The sequence below is a fragment of the Silurus meridionalis genome, chromosome 9, assembly GCF_014805685.1.
Source record: "Silurus meridionalis isolate SWU-2019-XX chromosome 9, ASM1480568v1, whole genome shotgun sequence".
NCBI classification, from domain to species: Eukaryota; Metazoa; Chordata; class Actinopteri; order Siluriformes; family Siluridae; genus Silurus; species Silurus meridionalis.
Window position 1 is genome coordinate 19,082,508 of NC_060892.1, and position 24,723 is coordinate 19,107,230.

General features: G+C 39.3%; 1 protein-coding gene across 1 annotated transcript; it reads right to left on the minus strand.

The window, feature by feature from the left end:
* Positions 1 to 232: 232 nt before the first annotated feature.
* LOC124391219 (vitellogenin-like) lies at positions 233 to 7,766 on the minus strand. The gene is made up of 27 exons (XM_046857648.1): positions 7,727 to 7,766; positions 7,596 to 7,616; positions 7,357 to 7,508; positions 7,010 to 7,261; positions 6,755 to 6,916; positions 6,517 to 6,665; positions 6,286 to 6,436; positions 5,493 to 5,650; positions 5,252 to 5,417; positions 5,040 to 5,165; positions 4,632 to 4,850; positions 4,315 to 4,532; positions 4,131 to 4,228; positions 3,910 to 4,034; positions 3,698 to 3,799; positions 3,472 to 3,603; positions 3,058 to 3,244; positions 2,854 to 2,956; positions 2,565 to 2,753; positions 2,223 to 2,479; positions 1,754 to 2,148; positions 1,422 to 1,466; positions 1,241 to 1,306; positions 947 to 1,150; positions 696 to 847; positions 458 to 596; positions 233 to 376 (listed from the first exon to the last, which is right to left on the minus strand). Exons 1-27 carry the CDS (start codon positions 7,764 to 7,766, stop codon positions 233 to 235), a joined length of 4,152 nt encoding a protein of 1,383 aa, XP_046713604.1.
* Positions 7,767 to 24,723: the final 16,957 nt, after the last annotated feature.

Below are 24,723 nucleotides of genomic sequence, written 5' to 3' on the forward strand. Positions count from 1 at the left end.
GTCATTGATCGTTATTTCATAGTTTTAAAGAACATTTAAATGGACCAAAACATAAATATCACTATGTACTGTGTAATCTGGAAGTTTTGTCATACAAGAAAAAAGTGCAATGGAAAAAAATTATTTACTAAACCTAAGATAATTTAATGAACAAAGGTTTGACACACAAACAGAAAACATTTTGTCATTTTGCATGCTCTTTATTTTATTCACTTAATATACATATTTAAAATCACATATGCCATCTGTTTTGGATTTCATTCAGACTTTTTTCAATAATGGCCCAAATGTCCAAATTCTTGAGAGCTGGAATGGTTCCATCCTGTTCAATAGGCAGGTCAATGGGAAGAGACACATCTTGCTTTGACAGTGTCATCTGAAATAACAAATATAAAATGTTAAATATTTATTTACAAGTTATAAACCATGCAAAGACTTAATAAACAATACTTCTAACCTTTGGAGTCCTAATAATAACGTTCATAGACTTTTGAGTGGGTAAAGCAAAAACTACATTGATCTGTCTCTCATTATTATTAGCTCTATCAGCATCAAATCCAGCCAGGGGAGCTACAATATAGATGTACTCCCTTGCCCTGTTGGTAGAAGAAGAAGAAGAGAAGAAGACAGAAAAATTCAAGTCAAATTTTATACATTACAATAAATTTGTCCTTTTGATCTTGTTGACAGAATACCTCTTGAAATAGGGAATAGCATTATCTGCAATTCTTGGTACTCTGTTCCAGTCCATTTGCAAACGAGCAGCAGCATGTGCCTCATGCAGACCAGTTTCAGCTTTGACAGTTATAGAATATTCCTGGCACTGCTCACCAATAGCAACTCTAACCTAATGGAAGAGTATTTGGTCAGTGTAACAGTTCAACATTAAATAATCTAAATAAAGGTAATGCAAACACTTCCCTTAAGAGCTTCCATAGCAACTTACTGCAACTTTATGCTTGCTTGGGAATATAGCATCAGCACATATCTTCCATTTGTCATTCTGAGCAATAGAGGCAAACACAAATTGTACTCTTGAAGTGGACTTGTCCGAGTAAGCAGCAATCTGGTATCCAAGGTTGTGGTCAGATCTGACGGCACGGGCAATGATGGCAAAAGCAGGTGGAGTAGCATCTCCAAGTAACTTAGCCTACAATTATAAATATGGATTTATATAAATATGGATTTCATACAGAAAATGCTAGTTTTAGATGTTGTCATGCTACTATTATTATTGTACCTTTCTCTGCACAGCCTCAATGCTAGACGAGCTGCTGGCTTTTGATGTTCCCTGTGATGTCATGTACTAAAAAGGAAAAATTTTTAGCAAACATATTTATTTTTTCAATAAATCCTTTAAAAAAACAACAACAAATGACAATGTATACAGTTTTTAAATAATTGAGGGGGATTTAAGATACCTGATTCTTATGAAATTTCTGGAACTGACGATATGAATTTTTATCCTAAAAATAACGAAAAAACAATTCTTCTTACCAGTAGAAAACATTGTTAACTGCCATAACTGCCATGTAAAAGACATGTTTTATATATATATATATATATATATATATATATATATATATATATATATATATATATATATATATATATATATATATATATATATATATATATATATATATAATTGTAATTGTAATGATATAACAATATAGAGACATTTTTTCATTTGCTAAATATAGCGCTTTATACAGTGAATTAATTAGGCCCCAGACAAACACTGATGTTTTACCTTGCTCAGTCGGGGATTTGAACTATTTCTAGAGCTGCTTCCACTTCTGCTGCTGCTCCTACTGCTGCTGCCACTACTGTTCTTGCTGCCACTTCTGCTGCTGCTGCTACCACTCCTACTGCTGCTGCCACTCTTGCTGCTGCTGCCACTCTTGCTGCTGCTCACTCTCTGACTGCCTCTCACACCCTTGCTATTGTTTACAGAGGATGAGGAGCTGCTTGAACTGGAGTTATCTCTCCTCCTTCCAGACTCCAGAATCTCTCTCAGTTTTAACAAGATAGTACTTTCTTCTTGATTTTCATTATTAACAACGTTGACATGTTTTACAAGCTTCTCAGCTGCCTTAGAGCCAAGTTGTACCTCAAACTCCAGTCTTTCAAGGGCAGGACCATCAGCTGAAAGACAAACAGTATTTTTTATGTTTTAAACTGAATATTAACTTTATTGCAATCAAATATTTGAAAATTACCTCTCGCCACTGAAATTTGAGCTGAGTGTCTTCCAATAAAAGAACACAGAGGATTTGCCTCCATAAAGCCAGCATTCTGGGAGGCAACTTCAATGCATCCTTTGATTTGAATATGAGGAATAACAGTACACACAGACTTCTGAATTGAAGCAGGTATCAACCTCTGTGCAGCATCAGATGGCACTGGAGGTGCCAGAGATATGACTCTCTCATTGGGAAGGTCCTCAATATTTCTTGCCACTGCGACAGTCTCAAAGCTGAGGAAACCAGAGTCAATTACAAAAAAAATAAATAAATAATAAAAATTTTTCAGGTGAAAATAATCAGTTGCCATTCTCTCACCTGACAGTAGCAATATGATCAGGAACAGCAGCAGCTGGCAAAACCTCCAACTTCACATTGCCCTTTGGAAGGTCTGCCTTTACAACCAGTTTCCCTGGCAAAACAGTGTGTACCTTTCCTCTAGCCATAACAGCAGCCTGAATTAGGGCAGTGTTCACTCCAATTACAGCAAATGTCTGAAGGGCAACACTGAAACCAAAATAAAACTATAAGGAGATGAACTTGACTAGCTTTACTAACGTCATCGAACCCAACGTTTTATCTGCCGTATGTCTTTTTAAAAGTGTACCTTGGTCTGGCCTCAACTTGCAGCTGGAGGTTGCTCTTCATCACCTGCTCAAGAGTGAGAGTCTCTGGATGCTCAGGTAAAGGAGGGTTAACTGCTGCTTGAACTATTAAAGGAAGTAATTTTGAATTGGAAATAATTTTGTCAAACTAATATATTTGTGTTTTACATTGGTATAATAGTAAACAAACAAAACAAAAGCCATACCATTGACAGCTGCAGCAGCAACAGCAGCAGTGTAGTAACCAAGCTCCATTGGCACACCAAGCGAAGTAGGTAGAATGCGACGCATCTCAACTGCCAGCAGGGGCTTGGCATACTGGAAGGCAATTCCTTTCTGCATTGCCTTAAATGCCTCTTTCATCATTTCCCCGGAATGTAATCCAGTGGTGATCTGTGCATTACATTAGATTTTAATTAATTTCTTATTTTAAGATAATTAAAATTAGACGCTAGTGTATATCCTGTACACCAAGTAAAACCAATAAACAATACAACAATAAATATTTGACAAAAAGCATGAATATGAGATATAGTTTATTCATTTGTATAAAACATTTGCATTCTATGTTACATTTTAATCATACAAAATAGTTTTCTGTAAGGATTGAATAAAATTACCTGTGCTGCTTGTTCAATGATTCTGTCAATGTAGTTTTTGTCAATGCTGGCAAAAGCAATTTCCTGTCCAAGAACTTTGACATAGATAGATGCCAGCTGTTGATTTGATGGCAAAGACTTCCAGTCCATCAGCTTGGAGTACAAACAAAGAAAATGTATACATGATAAATTTGCTAGACAGCCAAAGCAAATGCAAACAATTTATACACTGCTAAAAGGAACTTACGGCCTTAAGGGTACGTGTGATTTTTGTGATGCGATCAGCTTTTTCATCTGCAGCATGAGTCTTCTGAAGAGCATCCTGGAGTCCTTCAGTTCTCAGACCAACCTGGTTGAAATAAACTAATCAATAGCAGTGCCAATGCCAGTGCTAGACAAAACCATGATTCCAGAATCTTAACAAATTCAGCAACACCTTTGAAGACATGCTATTTCTACCTCAACAACATCAGCAGCAGCTCCAGCCAGGTAAGCTCGTGCTTTAGCGATGACAGCTCTGGGCAAAGCGGTGGCAGCATCATTGATCAAGTAAGCAGTACCAGCAGCACCAACCATGAAAGGAGCTTGGACCAAGAAAAAAAAAAAACAATTGTAGTTGCAAGAAATTTTTTTTGTCTTAAACAACAACAAATGCAATCATAAAACATATTCAAACATACAGATATAAAGATCCAAATGGTTGGCTCTGCTAAAATGTTCACTCAGTCTCTCCAGTTTTGGGCTCAACATCCTGATGGCAACATTTGCTGCAGCAGCCCTGCAATTACAGAAAAAATATATTTCCATTAGATTGGGTTTACACCTATGAATTAATTGTAGTACTAAAATTAACAGCATTCTTACACATGCATATTATCAGGTGTCATGCTTCTGGACAGAGACTTGATGTGGGAATAAGCAAAACTGACAACATGCATATTGGTCTCTTTCTCCAAAGCACCAGCAAGAGTGGCCATGAGAGCAACTGATGGCTTTGTCTCAAAGAGCACAATGCAGGCAACCATGCGTAGTTCAGGATGTAGTGCCCTGTCCATGAAAAGTTGCAGTGCCACTGGCTGAACCTGCAATAAATTAATAAATAAATAAATAAATAACATAATTCAAAAACGTAATCCACCATCCACAACAGCTACTGTGTTTATACATCACTCCATACTAACCAACTTTGGCTCCTTTTTAGCAATGTTTCTAAGAGCCAAGAGGGCATCAATCTGGACCCTCATGGGAATGGAAGCAGCAGCACTTCCAAATCCAGGCAGGAGTTTCATGATGGTTTTAAGGCTGGCAGGGTGTCCAGCATTGCCCAGAGCCTTAAGAGCCAGTCTGATTTCAGGAATATCAGCCTTAGAAATAGCCTCAGCAGCATTCTCGTGGATATGCTGGTAATCAAAATCAAGAAACACATCTTTACTCTTGTATCACAGCACAAGTGCAAATTCTTCCATAACTGTAGATATTGTGTGGTCAGCAAGAGACGGAAAACTACATTTACTACTTTTTGATCAGTACAATAATTTAACATTGTTAAATTGTATAAACATATGCACATGAGTGAACGGAAGCGTTACCTTAAGAAGATCAGCTTGACATGAATGAACTTCAGCACAGTATCTGGCAACCATGGAACCTTGACCAAGCATGATCACCTCACGCAGCACTGGAATATTCTTGACTTTGGGGTTTGAAGCCAGATTCTGATGGTGAAAGAGGTTCAAAAATTTTATAATACTTATACAAGTTTCTGCTGTCTTAGGTGAGACATACAAAGTTTTGCACTCACAGCAGTAAGCTGGATGGTATCTGGATTAGCATGGACCATGTGCAAAGCAACTATAAGGGCTTGAGTAAGTTCAGGGACAGCAAGCTCATCAGCATGAAACTTCTCCTTGATGAAATTCAGGGCTACGTGTGTACCCACAACAGGAAGCGCATCCAAAAGCCAACGTCTGTCAAAATACAGATTTGTAAAAAACAAATAATCTGCTATTTTAATTTTATGGTAATATTAAAAATAACTTTACCTGTGAACAGGTTTGTTCTTATACTGGGCCCAGATGGCTTCAATATTCTCCATGGTAGCAACACGCATGAGCTGGACAAGCTGGATGAACTTCAGAGGAGCATCTTCATGAACCATAGCCTCATTATTTGCAACAAGATGCTGCAAGACCTCTGCAATCTGTAAAAGAATAAACATTTAATTGAACTCTTGTCAGTAAAAAAACATGATAATTTTTATATAGTTATGTTTCTTCATTTTCCTGAATATATGAAAGTAAATTATTTATTTTTAAGAACAGTTCATTCTGCTAATCTGAATCAAGCAGTGTTCTAATATTATTATTCATTAGTATAATAGCTTATATTTAGAAAATAATTTAAAATTTTTTAACTTGTCTGTGTTTACCACAAAGATTCCAATTCAAGTGCCAAATGTTTATACTGAAACCATTAATACAGTAAGTTTAGCAACATCCTGTATGGACTTGGCAAATTGAAAGTTTTTTTATAAATATAACTTCTGAATTAAAATATAAATGAACATAGTCTCTCTGAATAATATAACCAGATGCACTTTTAAAGACAATGTACAAATCAATATTGGCCAAACTAGCCGTAAATAAACCAGTCTGCTTTCTCTGTATGTCTTTGTTAGAATCTACTGTATATTTATTAGCAGAGCTAAGCCAAACAAAAGGTTTGGCCATATTGGGCCCTGTATTCTACAAAAACATACAACTTATAGCCATATACCTACAGTTGAATCATCAATCAGTCAATATTCAGTAATTTTGCTCTTGCTCTTAATGATACCTGGGCCTGTGCATTATTGATCTTTAGAAGCTGAATTGGGGTTTGATGAACTTCTGTTGCAAATTCATACTGCAGGGATCCACGGACTGAGTATTCACCGGCATGGGGAGCAATTGGGGAATTCTGAACCTCTTGTAAATTCAGAATTTGCCTGAAATAAAATTCATAATATTATTGAAATGTCTAAATAAAAGTTATATTCAGGAATGATGTAAATATTCGAGATCATACTTGGCTTTCATTTGAGCTGCTCCCATCAATGTATTTAAGAGTGAGAACTGATGGACCTCTTCAACTGTAGCCTCAGAAACAAGTGCACCTGTATCTGTGGGTTTCAGGATGTATCTGAATGTTGCAGTCCCGGTCAGACTCTTAAGCCTCTGTGGTAAGAACATAACTCAATAATTATGTTTGATACATGCTTTTAAGGATTCAAAGACATGAAATCTCTAATAGTCTTTGAATTTACCTGCTGGCACTCATCACAGGTTTCAGTGTAAGCTAGTCCAATGTCCTTTCTGACTCTATCATGGCAGTTGTCCAGATCTTTAGACTTTCTCACAGAAATCTGATGGGTCTGTACATCTTCTGTGATCATGTAGTGGGTCTTGCAAATTCCCTGAGGTCCAGCCTTTGAGAATGAAATAGCTTTAGTTAAGATATCAGTTCAAAATAGAATTTCAATCTCACTGTTAGTAAATATTACTCATATTTAGGTTTTTACCTCATGCAGCTCATACACATTCTGTGTGTTCTTGAGGTTGAGCTGAAGGATGTTGAGGATGCCTCTGTGCAGATTTAAAACAGTAGCAGAAACTCCAGCAGGGGCAAATATCTTACCCACCACACCATTAGAATACTCAAATTTAATGGGAATCACAAGCTGAGCATTTAATGCTGAGGTGAGCTTTGCAGCAGGAACGAAAGAATCCTGGGGCCAGATTCCAGTGTACTCAAAGAGTTGAGGATCTTGGAGCTATAAGTTAAATATACAAAAAGCAAATTTGCTATATTAAGGTCATGTCACAGATGTCTATTTTGTAAAAATTCTATTCAGAAAATAATGTTTACCTTCAGGAGGAAGGAATTCTGGGCCACAGCACTGATGAGAACCTTGCTGCTGACTTTTAGACCAGCCTTGGCTAGACCCTCTTGAGGCAGACCACCCAAGAGCAATCCCTCATACTTGTATAAATAGGTTTTACCCGCAGCAAACTCTGGAACTGATTAATTATTTTATAAATACTTTTCTAATATAAATGTTACAATGTGATCTATCATAATTATTTATAAACATTTCTTTTACTTACCAAGGTTAACCTGATGACTCGCTAAACATAAATGAAAAATGGTACAATCGTATTATAAGATACTAAGTTTTACTGGTTAGTGAATAAAATGAATAATAAAACCTAATATCTAAATTCAAATTATGACTTACCCACAAGGGCCACAGTCAAGGCAAGCACAACAGCTCTCATGGCTGGAAGTTTGTAATGAATTCACCAAAAGCATGTCTTTATATTGTAGAAAATTTGCTGATTAATGGTTGCCCTATGTAGATGATTAACTAGTTGTGCTGTACCGTAGACTAGATATGATTTCACAGTTGATACAAAATAATCATTCCAGGTCAGGTTACCTTACCCTTCCATCATGTATACCCAAGCATTGTCCACAAGTCATCAATTTATCTGTATTTTTTTATTTTTGTTAAATAATATTTAAATACTAAATTCTTTAAAATAATTACATGCTTTTACACACACACACACACACACACACACACATTATATATATGAATGTATATATATATATATATATATATATATATATATATATATATATATATATATATATATATATACATTCATATATTTATATATTTTTAGATAAATCAATGGTTTTATATGTTCTGAGTGCACAGATACATGTCATGATAATCTGGAAAAGTAATTGTGCAGCAATGTTACCTGAATCTCACTGGTATAATGTGACCTGACCTTTACAACTGCACTGTTCAGTTTATATAGTTGCCTAATCAAGTTCTTTTGGCAGAAGAAACAATCTATCTATTGTACATTTGCCATCAGAACACAGAACTACTACTCTCATTTTTATTTATTTATTTTTCCTACCAAATATATCAGTTAAAATGATAATGACCAAGCTTTTAAAAGAAATCCTATAAAAACAGAAGATGTAAGAAAACATTTCTTTATAAAATTTCTTGCTGACAGTTTTAAATACGATTGGCTCTATCTGCAATTTTGTTTATTATATCCCATGTTCTACAAGCTGATGAAAGTAATTGATTTATATCCATCACCTGCTTCCACTATCTTCTGAAAATGAAAACAAAGTTAATATAGAGATAATAAAATAAGTGCAAACAACAAAAAATGTGGCTCACAAAAATGCAAACAAGATTATTCCTGTTATTTTCTATAAAAACTAAGATTCATCATTCAAAGTTTATTTGTAAAATTAAATGAAATTACCCAAAAGACAGGTTAAGGTTAAGAGGGTTGCAGGTTAAGAAAGCAAGTATTTCCGTTTCAAGAGAATTTAACTTAATTTCACTACATTTTAAATTCAAATAATCTAATGCTAAATTATTTAAAAACATTACATGCTTTTTACACACACACACACACACACACACACACACACACACACACACACACACACGAATTATATCAAATTAATTTAATTCTCATCTATAATCACCTTATTTAGTTTTACTGATATTTGGAACTACTACTATTTTGGTAATTACAGAATTTGCAGTATACACATCATTTCTATACCATAATTAAACTATTTAGATTTTTAGATATATCAGTGGTTTTATATGTTCTGATTGCACAGATAAATGTCATGATAATCTGGAAAAGTAATTGTGCAGCAATGTTACCTGAATCCACAACTGGTATAATGTGACCTGACCTTTACAACTGCTCTGTTTAGTTTATATGGTTGCCTAATCAAGTTATTTGGCAGAAGGAACGATCTATCTATTTGCCATCAGAATACACATAACTACTACACTCATTTTTATTTATTTATTTTTTTTTCCCTACCAAATATCTCAGTTAAAATGATTATGACTAAGTTTTAAAAAAAAAAATCTTATCAAAAAGGAAAGATATGAGAAAACATTTCTTTATAAAAGTTCCTGCTGACAGTTTTAATTTAGATTGGCTTCATCTGCAATTTTGTTTATTATATCCCATGTCCTACAAGCTGATGAAATTAATTGATCTATATCCATCACCTGCTTCCACCATCTTCTGAAAATGAAAAAAAGGTATTATAAAGATAATATAAGAAGTGCAAACACATATAAATGTGGCTCACAAAAAGTGCAGATAGAAATTTTCCTATTTTTTTTAATAAAAACTAAGATTCAAGTTTATTTGTCACCTGCATAGGTGTAAAGCACAGTAAAATTAATTGAAATTACCCAAAAGACAGGTTAAGGTTAAGAGGGTTGCAGTTTAAGTAAGATAAATACACTATATAGACAATATAAGCTGTAGTAAATGCAATTTGTTACTTAAGTAGCTTTTTTGTAACTTTGTTTGTATTAGTATTTCTGTTTCTGGAGAATTTTACTTTAATTTCACTACATTTTAAATTTAAAATATCTAACATTTTTACATAAAACTTAATGTTTTTACAAGTTGATATATTACATTTTACATAAAACTTAATGGTCAAGCACACAGCAAGCCACCAATTAGACCTGTCACAGGCTGAACTTTCTCAGCTGGCATAGGAAGTACAACCTCTGTTGAAAGGAGTGCATGAGGGGTTTCTCCTGATATCCACAATCATCTCCACTGTTTTGACTGTGTGTTGACTCCATGTTGTTATGACTGCACCAGGCTGCCAGCTGTTCAACCTCACTTCTGTGTACAAACTCATCTATGTCTTTGAGGCCAAAAGCTTCAGGAGCTTGACAGAAGGATCTGTGGTGGTACAGTCATTGGTGTATAAGGAGAAGAGCAGTGGTGAGAGTATTAATGCTAATGGTGTGGTGGGTTGACATGAATTTCCCCAGTCTCACTAGCTTTTGCCTATCTGTCAGAAAGATGGTGATCTACTGACAGATATAGCTAGGAACAGAGAGCTGGGTTAGTTTGTTCTTAACGAGTGTTGGGATGATTTTGTGAGACAGAGTTTTAAATCTGTAAAACTCATTCAGGTCATCAGCCAGTTGTTGATTCTTTCCAGAACTGGTATTGGTGTTTTTCAGGTCTTTCCACACTGAAGCAGGGTCGATGGTTTAAAATTGGTTTTCCAGCTTTTAAGAGTAGCTTCTCTTAGCCACTCCAAAATATTCAGTCCCCACTCCTGTAGTCGTCCTATTTGACCTGACGAGTTTTGCTGTGAACCATGGCTTATATTTGTTGAATGTTAGATAAGCCAGCGAGATGCCACCAGGAGGAGACGGACTCCATCCCAGAACTCCAGGGAGCAGCGCGATCAGGGGAAAGGCGTACAGGCGTAGCCTCGGCCACGACTGTACCATGGCATTCAGACCTAACGGGGCTGGGTGAGAGAGAGAGAACCAGAGGTGACAGTGCGAAGTGTTCCGGGTCGCAAAGAGATCCACCTGGGCTCTGTAGAACCTTCGCCATACAAGCTCCATCACCTCGTGGTCGAGTCGCCACCCTCCAGGCTTCGGCCCCTGCCTCGACAGGGTGTCTGCTCTGACATTCAACCGCCCCGGGATGTAAACAGCTCTCAATGATGGAGTCTGTCCCAGGACCACAAGAGGACCGCTCACGCTAGCTTGTACAAGGGGCGAGATCAGAGGCCCCCCTGGTGGTTGATGTAAGAGACCACCGCAGTATTGTCCATGCGGACCAACACATGGCGATCTCTCAGGAAGTGTTTTCAATCAATCAATCGATCAAACTTTATTTATAAAGCGCATTACAACCACCAACAGGAGCACAAGGTGCTTTCCAGTAAAGCAAAAAATAAATAATAAAAATAAAATCAAAATTTAATTTAAAAGTAATATATTAAAAAATAAATGAATAATAATAATAAATAAAAAAAAAAAAGACAAAATGAACATAAAATAGCAGTTGAATCAGGGCTATGTGTTAAAAGCTTGTCTGAATAAATGAGTTTTCAACTGCGATTTAAAAATACTCAGCGCAGTGACGCATCGTATGTGTGCTGGAAGTGCGTTTCACAGCGTTGGTCCCTGGACAGCAAATGACTGGCCTCCAAACTTTTTATACTTGCATTTAGGAACAACCAGAGAGGTAAGTCCAGAGGAGCGGAGAGTTCTGGCTGGTTGGTAGACCTTTAATAATTCGGCGAGGTATGGCGGGGCCAGATCATTGATTGTCTTGAACACAACAGCAGGACCTTATACTCCACCCTAAACCGCACCGGAAGCCAATGAAGTGAGCAGAGGACAGGGGTGATGTGGGAGCATTTGGAGGTGTTGGTGAGAAGACGAGCTGCCGCGTTTTGTACCATTTGAAGCCGATTTAAAAGTGATCGGTTAAGTCCAGTGTAAAGGGCATTACAATAGTCAATCCTCGAGCTGATGAAGGCATGTATAGCTTTTTCAAGGTCAGCTTTGGACAAGAATGATTTGGCCTTGCTAAGGAGCCTTAGCTGATAAAAGCTCGCCTTCACTACTGCACTGATCTGCTTATCGAAGTGCATACTTTGATCAAAAATAACACCCAGGTTACGCACGGTAGGTGCAAACTGAGGTGTAAGAGGACCAAAACTCAGAGAACTGCTGGGTAAGTCCGAGCTAAACAGGATGTACTCATTTAGATGAAGGAAGTTCTGGGAAAGCCACTGTTTAACATCCTGAAGCCATTTATGGAGACGGTCCAATGCAGAACGCTTACTCTGAATCACAGGAAGATAGATCTGGAGGTCGTCAGCATAAAAATGGATGAAAAATAGCCTTTTGGCTAATTCTGGTGCATTTACAGTAATGTTAATTAATGTACACTGTCCCTGTCAAATAAATAAATAAATATATAAATAGAAATTAAATTGAACATTATGATTGGAGATGAGTTGACCAAGTGGCAGCATATAGAGTGAGAACAGAATAGGACCAAGAATAGATCCTTGGGGCACACCAGATGACAGAGGAGCAACCGAGGAAGAATGATCATCCAGCATTACTGAAAAAGTTCTGTTAGTGAGGTATGAAGAGAACCAATTTAGTACTGCACCCTGCAGACCAACAACATGTTGAAGACGAGAGATGAGGATGGCGTGATCCACGGTGTCAAATGCAGCGGTAAGGTCCAGTAACACCAAAACCACAGAGCTTTTACCATCCAAGGCTCCAAGAATGTCATTATGGACCCTCAATAACGCTGATTCAGTGCTATGTCTCGACCTGAAACCGGACTGAAATGTATCACCAATGCCGTGCAGTTAAAGGTGCAATATGGATCTCCCCTGGGGGAAAACCCTTTGCCCCGGAGCCACCACTGGAGGGGCCTCATGTAGAGGAAGCCGAGCAGGATTATGCTGGATGCTGCCGCCATGTGTTCATTCGAAACCCAAGTACCTTCATGCAGGCGAGGACAACATATCGATGCCGAACCGCCTGGCACTCCGAATGAGCCAGTATCAACCAGTCGTCAATGTAGTTCAAAATGCAGATGCCCTGGACCCGCAGCAGGGTCAGTGCTGCGTCAACACATTTCGTGAAGGTGCGGGGCGAGAGTGCTAGGCTAAACGGAAGGACCCGATATTGGTAAGCTTCGCCCCGGAAAGAAAACCTCATGAACCTCCTGTGTGCAGGAAGGATGGAAACGTGAAAGTATGCATCCTTCAGATCCACCATGGCGAACCAGTCCTCAGACCTGATCTAAGTCACGACCTCCTTGAGGGTGAGCATCCTGAACCTGAGCCTCATGAGTAAATGGTTCAAGGAGCGAAGATCTAGAATGGAACGCAACCCGCTATCCTTCTTCAGAATGACAAAGTATGGGCTGTAGAAGCCTGACTCTCAAACCGAGGGGGGAACCACCTCGATGGCCCCTTTCCCCAGGAGAGTGCGCACTTCCGGTTCCAGGACCAGAGCCTGCTTGGGCCCCACCAGGGCCGGTAATAAAACGGGGACACAAATGAACGCACTTACGGTAATTTTGTCTGCCTGCCATCACTCGACCAGAAAAACACAGCGAAACAGCGCTTACCTGGACGAGCAGAAGCTAGTGTCCTTTCCATCTCGCAGCCATTTGTAGCTTCCTGGTTTACGCAACGTTGCAGGCCTATGATGTCACGTCTAAACGCCTATTGGTCAGATTTCACATGTGGTTTAGAGCGCGGTCACGCAGGTGCGTTCCCAAAGTGTTTTGACGAAGCTCAAGCTCCCAAAGGGGAACTTTAATATTTCCATTAATGCCCTTTTATGCGTTATGGTCTACTCAAAGACAAAACTGACTTAAACACAAAGTCATTTTTAAACACTTTTATTTAAGTCAGTCCAGCACAAACTGAATATATCACAAGGATTTCTGAAATAAATAACAAAACAAGCTAAATAATAAATTCACAATCAAAAACTAAAGTGGCTTCTGCATCATAAAAGCTGTTGTGTTGAGCCCGTAAAAATTTTCCTTTCGCAGCTTAAGTGTGAAAACTATCAACAATGTACAACATAACACCGGGTTAGCTTCTAGCTTCATCGACGCATGGAGTTTCTGGAGGTTTTTCGACAGATTGGAGTTGCTGCTATCACAGTAGATACGACCTTCGAACCAGAAAGACACAGCTTACATTTGACTAAAAAGTTTTTGTCTTTATGCTCAACTAAAGTGAAATAATAAGTATATTTCCACTTTGAGAAACTTGTCTTGCTCTCGCCTTGACTCGCCATTACTGCCGCACATACTTGAATAAACGGAAACATGCCCACAGTGCGTTTTCTTCGTGTTAACAGTGGTTCTTATCCACCAATCCTACAATGCGTCACTGCTGTAAACAGGTTAGGCTGTAGGCTACACTTCAGCCAAAATTAATTCATTTAAAACGGACAACGCACCATACGGTAACAGTAACATTAATACATTAATACATTAATTAATTTATTTAAAAAGTAATTTTTGCCCAACACTGTTAACGAGACATGCTTAAACGGTTTGAATTTGTTTACCCTGACAACATCCTCATTTTCTCCTGCTTCCAAGGTGAACATGTACACCATGTCCGGTCTGTGCTCTGATGCCTATTTTAGAATGGCTTGTATGCCAAGCTACGCTACCACCTCCTATTCAAGTCAAGTCAAGAAGCTTTAATTGTCATTTTAGCCATATATAGCTGACACAGTACACGGTGAAATAAGATGTTTCTCCAGAACCCTGGTGCTACAAAGACAACATAAAACAACAGTGTAGGACAAATACACAAAACACGAAATAGCACCACTAGTAAACCTACTGTATATTATATTGTGCAGTATGCAAAAGATAACCGTATACAGAAGTGTACTCCTTATAAAATAAAAAAATAAAAAAACTGTTAGATTTTTATCATGCCCAAACGAAACTTAATTCTTGGAGAGGTTTTCCATATGACCTGCTATGCCCGTGGTACCTTTCTGATATCAGGGAAGAAGAAATACACAGCACACAGAATGCATGTTCTTCCTCTTCTTCTCTTTATTGCAGGTAGCAGAACGTATTTATACACATACAGAGAAAAGAAACCTGACCTAGTTGTTTCCTGTTTAGACAAGAGGATATACTAGCTGGCGATGTGTGAGTCCAGATAAGGACTCCCTGTTTACCTTACAGACTAACATCGTAAATATTCTATAGACACTGAGCAGACAAAGGAATGTGTGTGAAACAGTGTGAAAACCATCTTAACACTAACAATGGCCACTTTAAATCATTTATGATTTAGCATCACACACCAAAACATAGGTTGTTTCACCCGGGGAACAGAACTGGTGACACAAACTGCAAATGAAAAGATAAAGACAAACAAAAACATACAGAAAACAAAATAGTGTTCAACACTCGTAAACAAACTCTTAATCTTCTCAAAAAAACTTTGTTCAGCAGTTGTTTCACGTTCTCCAAGACATCATGAGACATTTGTTTCTCAGTGCTTGTTTAATATCTCTATTAGCAGTATTATAAGGTATACATAACAGTTTCTTCTCATTGTCTAGTTACAACTATGCACATATAGTTATAGAATTTAGACCTAGAGCAGGTATCAGGGTAAGCTAAACTAAACAGTCAAGTGAGTCAGATCTTCACCCCGGAGGTGGCCCCCTTTCTACTATAAAGAAAGGATCTTTCCGTGGGCTCTCAACTGTTTCAGCCCTGAATACTCACTTAGGTAGGCTTCTTAGGCCAACAGACCAATTAGTGCATAGAATAAGTAGGCGCTGTTTTGATCCTGCTTGCGTGTATCCACTGTGGCTGATAATCAGTCAGAACTCCAGTTCTGGTTACAGCTAGAACATTCGCTGGACCCAGATACTTCGGCTCAAAGACCTTGGTAGGCTTCGGACTTCTTATCAGGACCTGCTGATTAGGCACAAAAGGGTGTGTTGGCTTATCTGTAGGCAGAGGAAGAGTTAGTGAGACATCAGCACTGATAGAATTCATTTTCTCAACCAGGGCAGAAATGTAGTCGTCCACCATCACTTCCAGGTTACCTAAGGAAGAAATGCCAGTGCATCCCCTGACCCATGGGGTCGGGGAAGGTTAGAACATAAAACTTTCAAAAGGTTAGTTTTGTTGAAGGTAGGGTCATTCTCATTTCTGTGAGTACTACCGAGAGAACAAGAGTCTAATTTCGGCCTGTTTTAATGCAGGCTTTAGTAACGTTCCTTAATGGTTCTGTTTGTTCTCTCTACCACTCCAGCTGACTGTGGGTAATAGGGAATATTAAAATACTAAGCTTTTAGCCAAAAGTTGTGTTACTTTAGAAACAAAAGGTGTGCCGTTATCACGTTCAATCACACTAGGAATACCAAACCTAGAGATGATCTCTTTTGTTAATATTTTGACAACCGTTTTAACATTCTCTCTCACACACGCAAATGCTTCTGGCCACTTACTGAATCTGTCAACTATAACCAACAGATATCTCAAATTTCCTACAGGTGGCATATGTGTAACTATGGCCACTTTGGCAGGTAGTTGAACAGCTTTTAAAAAGTCGCCTATGAGATAAAAATGTGCTATGGGCTTTCCATCAGCTGTTTTGGAGTCTCTTTGCTTCCATGTTTTGGCAAAATCATGCACAACACCATAAGCATACTTAGAATCAGTGTATATAGTCACTACTTTACCTTCAGACAACTGACATGCTCTTGTAAGTGCCACCAACTCTGCAGCTTGCTGATGTGTATGGTAATGATTTAGCTTCAACTATTACATCAGGTAATCTTACAACCGCATATCCACATAAATATACATCATCAGAAGGTTTTGAACATGAACATCTACATATAGACAATCCCCCTCTTCCAGGGCCGTATCTAAAAGATCGGGCCTACAAGAGGTCTCTTGTTCAATGTGTTTAAGGCAATCATGTGTGTCGTCAAAACCATCTACGTCAATATCGTCTAGCAGATCACGCAGAGCTACTACAGCTGAATGCGGCTGAGAAGAGGCTTAATAGTTAAGATTTCCGTTGCCAAGAGCGTGGTCTCATAACCAGATCTACGTTGTGCTGTCATATGTTGTGTAAAATAGCTGTTACCTGATGTGAGGTGTACAGTATCAAAGGATGTGACAGCACCGTTTTCTCAGCATCCCGGACCATCAGAGCCGCAGCAGCCACTGCACGCAAGCACGAGGGCAACCCTTGTGCTATATTGTCTAAAGATTTGGAAAGATATGCAACAGGGCGATATCTGTCACCGTGTTCCTGGGCTAGGATCCCCGCAGTCGTACCACCACGTTCGTGCACATATAGGTGAAAAGGTTTAGTATAATTCGAAAGACCTAGAACTGGGGCAGACTGTATAGCATTCTTGAGGGCAGCAAAACTGCCAGTCATCTCATGAGTCCACAGAATAAGATGTGATGGAGGAGCTTTGTGATCAATAGCACTACGCAAAACTTTATCATGCTGTGTGCAGTCAGGGATCCATGCTCGGCAGCAGTTCAATAGTCCCAAGAAGCTCTGCATCTGTTTCCAGTCTGAGGTCTTGAAAACCTAGTCACAAGCTGCACTCGGTCCTGCGATATCTTACGTTGGCCTTCTGAGATCACATGGCCCAGATATGAGACCTTTCTCTTCACCCACTGTAGTTACTGGTGTGAAGCTTTAAATCCAGCCTGAGCCAGGACATTGCAGACAATCACTGATGCTTTGTGGCAGTCCTGCTCAGTCAGTCCTGTGACAAGGATGTCATCTGCGTATTGAAGAATGCAGGTTGTTTCTGGAAGGTGTATATCAGCCAAAGTTCTGTGCACTACAGCGGAGAATACGGCTGGTGAGTCAACAAAACCCTGAGGAAGACGGGTACAGGTGAATTGACGTTCCCTATAGGTAAATGCGAAAAGCGTGTGCGTCTCTGAGGCCAAAGGGACACAGAAAAAAGCAGAACAAAGATCAATCACAGTAAAAAAATCTGTGAGTCACTGGTATAGAGTTAACAATGGTAGCTACATCGGGCACCAAAGGAGCTAACGGAATAACTAATTTATTAATCTCACGTAAATCTTGTGTTAGCCTCCAGCATTTTTTATCTGCCTTCAAGACGGGATTAATCGGTGTGTTATAAGGTGAATGTGTCTCAATCAAAACACCTTGTGACAATAAATTGTCAATAACTGGAGCAATGCCAACATTCTTCTCTTTCGACAATGGATATTGTTTAACAAAAATCGGATGGTGTGTTTTTATGAGTGCAAGATACGGTTTTACCTGGATTAAACCTGCCTCATCTTTGTGAGAGGCCCATAATTTAGGGTTAACTTCACCTAAATTTGGTTCATCAGGCAGAACCTCTGTACTACCTTGGAAAAAATCTTCCGGATGTGGCTGTGGCTCGGTTGAGAGCATGAGGACAGAAGAAAAAGACAGTGAGACATTGGTTGCAAAAAACAGAATCTCCATTCCCATTTTGTGCATCATATCTCTTCCTAAAAGGTTTAAAGGCAAATTTGGAATTATTGTAAAGCTATGATAAAAATTAGTACCAGTCAGTGTCACTACAGGCAAAAGGTGAGTTACAGGATATGAAATTGGAAATCTATCTATTCCCTAAAAGATGAACTTCCCCTTTTTCCTAGGACCTCCTCCTTGAGTTTTGTGCTGAGGCTGGAATGCACCACTTCCTGTTGCAGTGCAGAGCATAACGGGTTAATTTAACCTGGAGCATAGTAGAAACCTCTAGCAGCTTTTAAATCTCTAGGAAAAAGTATCTAGATGTAATACAATTTCACTCCATGATGCCAAATGATCTAATTAAGGATTAGTTCCATAACCGGCACAATTCCTATACATAAAATCTATGGGACTTTCTTCCGGCAATAAGTGAGAAATGTCATGACCCATCTTCTTTACATAAAACAAAGAACAGACACACAACACTCAACATACAGACGATACACACAACACATAACACTTAGACAATACAGCTGCGCTAGGCACCAGGGAGATCGCAGTCTTCAAACAAAAAAAGTAATCCAATCTCTCCAATTGAATCACAAATTTTGTAAGTTAGGAGAAAAAAATAGACTATAAAGCCAAAACAAGATTGAAGTCTTTTGAAAAATTTTAAAGTCTTTTCAAAATGTCTGTTTTTCTTTAGTTCCTTTTCACTTTTCTCTCACTTCTTTTTTTTTTTTTTTTTTTAACAATTAATTTTTCATTTATCTATTTTTTTTGGGCATATAAATTATTGTGGATTTTTTTGGATACTTCAGACAATATCGCCTATATTAGACAGACCGTAAAAAACGTCTTCTAATCTTGCATCTTACATCTAAGGTGAGGAAACCAATGTCGTGACGAAATCATCCCACCAAAGGAAATTATCATTAAACAATTAATGCATAACCAAGACACGAACACATATGCAGCCCTATTGGCTGGCATACGGGACAATCCCCGCAAACAAGGAAGTATCTTAAAACTTACCTTGATGCGTGATTTCCCTTTTTGAATATTGCTGAAAGTATCCCACTTCTGACACCAAAACTGTTAGATTTTTATCATGCCCAAACGAAACTTAATTCTTGGAGAGGTTTTCCATACGACCTGCTATGCCCGTGGTACCTTTCTGATATCAGGGAAGAAGAAATACACAGCACACAGAATGCATGTTCTTCCTCTTCTTCTCTTTATTGCAGGTAGCAGAACGTATTTATACACATACAGAGAAAAGAAACCTGACCTAGTTGTTTCCTGTTTAGACAAGAGGATATACTAGCTGGCGATGTGTGAGTCCAGATAAGGACTCCCTGTTTACCTTACAGACTAACATCGTAAATATTCTATAGACACTGAGCAGACAAAGGAATGTGTGTGAAACAGTGTGAAAACCATCTTAACACTATCAAAAACAAAACACAAGATGTAAACATAGAAGGTTGTGCAAAACAGCATTAGCAGTATTTAATTGGATGTACAAAAACAGCATGTAAACAGTTGTGTACTAAAAAATAATATAATATTGGTGATACTGAAGTCATGGAAGTGTGAGATGAGTATAAGTGTGTGTTTGAGTTCAGTATGTAGCAGTTCAGAGCACACTAAATAGTCATTAAGGCTGGAGACTGTAGACTTTATTGACACAGGGATGATGGTTGTCATCTTAAAGCGCTCTGTGTGTGTCTGTTCGTCAAGAGAATGAGAGAAGACCAGTCACTCACTGTGAAGCAGTTTCAAAGACTGCTGTGTCTGTTGGCAACATAGTAGTGCTTGGCCTCCTGCACATGAGACCCTTCCAGTGGTGGCTCAGGGAGTGGTGGCTCCAGTGGTGGCTTGTTGTCACGTAACTCTAATGACAGACCCTTCCCTCATGGGATGAAGGGCGGACATGAGGGGTCAGGGGGTCTGAGATCTCGCCCTGATACAGGCTGGCATGCAAGATCCTCCTGTGTGCCAAAGGAAAGCTGCTCTCCATCAGGGCAACATATATCCCAGGGTGCCTAAACCGGGGAGCAGACACCCTTTCAAGGCTAGGGCCTAGGCCTTGGGAATGGAGGCTCCACCCAGATGTTGTGGAGCAGATATGGTGGAAGTTCTACAGATCACAAGTGGCCCCTGAGGGGAATGGTCCCACAGTAGGGACCATTCTCCAGTCCAGAGCTCGCTCCACAAAGAGGTTGTATATCGCAAAGTGGCGTCTATTTACTATGTGTTGCAAGCGGCACCGATTGGATACAGTTAACTACCCAAATCGGTTCAGTGCTGGAATTCCTTCAGGAAAAGTTCACCACAAAGTTGTCTCCTTCCACCCTGAAAGTTTACATGTCTGCTATTGTGGCTTATCATGCTGCACTCAATAAGCACTTACTGAGCAAACACCTGTTAGTGACCATTTCCTCTGCGGTACCTGGAGGGTGAGGCCTCTGGTGCAGTCTAGAAAGCCTGTGTGGGGCCTAGCATCATTCTGGGGGCCCTGTCCAAGCCTCCTTTCAAGCCCTTGCCCAAGGTGCCCTTGAAATTTTTTACAGTTAAGACCCTTTCCGTGGTCACTATAAAAAGGGACTCACTGCGTACAAGCAGACCCTTAGAAGGGGGATTGTTGATGCTATCTCATCCTCTTATGAGTCCTCTGGTGTCCCCGCACCTTTTGGGATCAGCACTAACTCCATTTATCTAAAGCCTAGTCCTCTGCAGCATCTCTTAATGACATTTGGGCTGGTCCACCCCACTGACCTTTGTCAGGTTCTACAGCCTTGACCTTGGGGTCACTCCTGGCTCCTCCATCCTTTGACCTAGCTGTGCCAGTCCACACTAGGCAGGGACTGGTCAGTCTGGCATTATTAAACACTCGTTCTTAAAGCGTTGTTGAAGCAGCTGAAATGGAACGTCTCTAGGTTACGTATGAAACCCTGGTTCCCTAGGGGAACAAGATGCTGTGTCTCCAGGCCACGCTCCCTGCATCCCTGCAGAGCTTCCTTCCATTGCAGAAGCTAGCACCATCTCCATTGCATGTGTTTTTTATAACTTCCTGGTCGTGACGTCACCCAATGACGTTGTGCCTTTTTCGTTGGACAGATTACACGATTAAAAGCATGGACACACGGAAGTGTTTACAAAGCGTTGTTGATGCAGCATCTCGGTCCCCTCAGGGAACCAGGGTTACACACGAAATCTAGAGATGATTTCTCACTAGAGCAGACATGAGAAAAACTCTCTGACATGGCTTTTAACCAATTGAGAGTAATCAAGGGTAAGCAAATCCAGCCACACATTGTGTAATCACAATAAATATAAACTAAATAAGAAACTATATCGAGTGACACAAGACACTCTAAGCAAGAATTCAGTTGTTGGTCATAAAGAGCTGCAAGGATTTTTGTGATCAGGGGGTTTGGTCCAGTCCTGTGTGAATTTTTGGAAAAATCAACAGGCTGTCTATATTTAATGCGTATCAGAAGTCTCTCATCGATGCAATGCTCGATCGACAAGGCATAGCGTGCTTTTATTCAAGACTGAAAAGAGTGCAACAGACAGAGGGCTGGGGCCCATGTTTTCTTAGGTGATTGAAGGGGAGAAGTGTTGGCTGTGGGAGAAAATGCTTGTTTTTATATCTGTAAGATGTATTTAACTTCTTATTACTTTCTTTATATAACTATCTTACATTTTATTAATTCTATTAAATAAGTGGTCAAAACATTTCATTTTCAAACATTTGTTGTTTGTTTCCAAATGCTTCTGGAGTAAAATAACTAAAAAAAAATAGCAGGCAACAGGACATCATGTAGTACTTAAATTTAATAAATAAATAAATAAATAAATAAATAAATAAATAAATAGAATTAAATAAAGCAATTGTTTAAAACCTATGTGCCAACAAGTTAAAGCAATCAACAAAGAACCAAATCTAACATTAAACATAATGTAACAAAACTGTAACATTGCAATTTTAAATGTTATTTGTACATTTTCAAATGGTATGGTAATCAATTTGCACTTTTTCCTGAGTCAAAAATGTTGGAATAAGGTCACTCCCAAAAACTATATAACCCAAACCCATAACCCATACCCACAATATAGCTTATGTCCCCTCCTCTGCACATGTCCAAACCATCTCATTCTCACCTTCCTCACCCTGTCTCCAAAACGTCCTACATGCGCTGTCCCTCTAATAAACTAATTTCTAATCCTTTTCATAGTCGTCACTACCAACGAAAACCTTAACATCTTCAGCTTCGCCTCAATGGCACTGTCTCTAATCCATACAACATCGTAGGTCTCACCACAGTCCTATAAACTTTCCCTTTCACTCTTGCAGATACCTTTTTAACACATGCATGCACTTTTTTCTTCACTTCTCTAACACACTCTCCATTACTTTGCACTGTTGACCCCAGGTACCTGAACTCCTCCACCTTTTCCATCTCTTCTCCCTGCAACTGCACCACTCCACTGCCCTCCCTCTTATTCACACACATGTATTCTGTCTTACTCCTATTAACATTTATTCCTGTTCTCTCCAGCACGTACCTCCACCTCTCCAGGCTCTTCTCAACCTGCTCCCTACTCTCACCACAAATCATAATATCATCCGCAAACAACATAGTCCAGGGAGACTCCTGTCTGACCTCGTCCGTCACACTGTCCAACTGCACACTTCACTGCTGTCACACTGTCCTCATACATGTACCACACCACCCTCACAAACTTCTCTGACACACATGACTTCCTCATACAATACCACAACTCCTCTCTCGGCACTCTCTTGTACGCTTTCTCGAAATCCACAAATACACAATGCAATTTCTTCTGACCTTCTCTATACTTGTCCATCAACATTCTCAAAGCAAACAAGGTGTCTGTAGTGCTCTTCCTCGGCTTGAAACCATACTGATGCTCAGAGATGGTCACCTTTTCTCTCAGCCTGGCTTCCACTACTCTTTCCCATAACTTCATGGTGTGACTGATCAAGTTAATTCACCTGTAGTTACTGCAGACCTGCACATCTCCCTTTTTCTTAAAGATCGGCACCAGTACACTCCTTCTCCATTCCTCAGGCATTCAATCACCTTCCAGAATCGTTAAAAAATCTGGTTAAAAACTTCTCTCCTAAACATCTCCATGCTTCTACCGGTGAATAAGGAAATAAGTAAATTACAAGTGTAAATTCCAAATGTATAAATCTGTCTGTTAGTTTATCCCTAATAAACAAGAAATAGCAACAGACCACATTCATTTATTATAGTTTCTTATAGGACTTGAGTATAAAACTGTAATGTAAGTGCTCAGGATGATTGTAGTCATAAGCCATTATAGAAGACTGTTTATACATCAATCTGTCTATAACCATGATCCTTTCAGATCTGCTCTTTTCCTAAGAAAAACCTATTCACAAAAGGTTTGGCTAAACAAATATATTTCCAAATAGGCTTAAACAATGAGATTATATCTGGGTTCCAAACACTAATTGAAAGGCTCCTCCATAACTGTTGGGCTTTGTAAGAGACAGTCCCTTGATGTATTCTTCACTGTTCGAGGTACCAACAAATAGCCTGCACCTTTTAATCTGCTGTAACTACAGGGGAATAAAGTTGTTCAGTCACACTACAAAGTTATGGGAAAGAGTTGTGGAAGCCAGGCTGAGAGAAGAGGTGACCATCTGTGAGCAACAGTATGGTTTCATGCCAAGAAGAGGACTACAGATGCATTAGTTGCTTTGAGAATGTTGATGGAGAATAATAGAGAAGGTCAGTTGTGTTTGTGGCTCTAGAGAAAGCGTACGAAGGGTGCCAAGTGAGGAGTTGTGTTATTGTATGCGGATGTCAGGTGTGTCAGAGAATTATTTGATGGTGGTGCAGGACATGTATGAGGAGTGTGAAGTGAGAAGTGTGACAGCAGTGAAGTGTGCAGTAGGATCGACAGTCTGGTTAAAGGTGGAGGTTGGTCTGCATCAAGGATTGGCTCTGAGCCATTTCTTATTTGCAGTGGTGATGGACAGGTTGACGAACGAAGTCAGACAGGGATCTCAGTGGACTATAATGTTTGTGGAGGATATTGTGATTTGTATTGAGAGTAGGGAGCAGGTTAAGAAGAGCTTGGATAGGTGGGGGTACATGCTGGAGAGAAGGGGATAAAAATCAGTAGGAGTAAGACAGAGTACATGTGTATGAATGAGAGGGAGGGCAGTGGAGTGGAGCAGTTGCAGGGAGAAGAGGTGGAGAAGGTGGAGGAGATTAGGGACCTGGGGTCAACAGTGCAAAGTAATGGAAAGTGTGTTGGAGAAGTGAAGAAAAGAGTGCGAGC

Bases quoted from the DNA above. Each gene is read 5' to 3' on its own strand.
- LOC124391219 (XM_046857648.1), bottom strand. From the start codon at position 7,766: ATGAGAGCTGTTGTGCTTGCCTTGACTGTGGCCCTTGTGG. The intron at 2,957-3,057 runs GTATGGCTTTTG...TTCCTTTAATAG, and splicing joins TGCTGCTGCAGCTGTCAATG to TTCAAGCAGCAGTTAACCCT. The intron at 1,151-1,240 runs GTACAATAATAA...TTATAATTGTAG, and splicing joins TTGAGGCTGTGCAGAGAAAG to GCTAAGTTACTTGGAGATGC.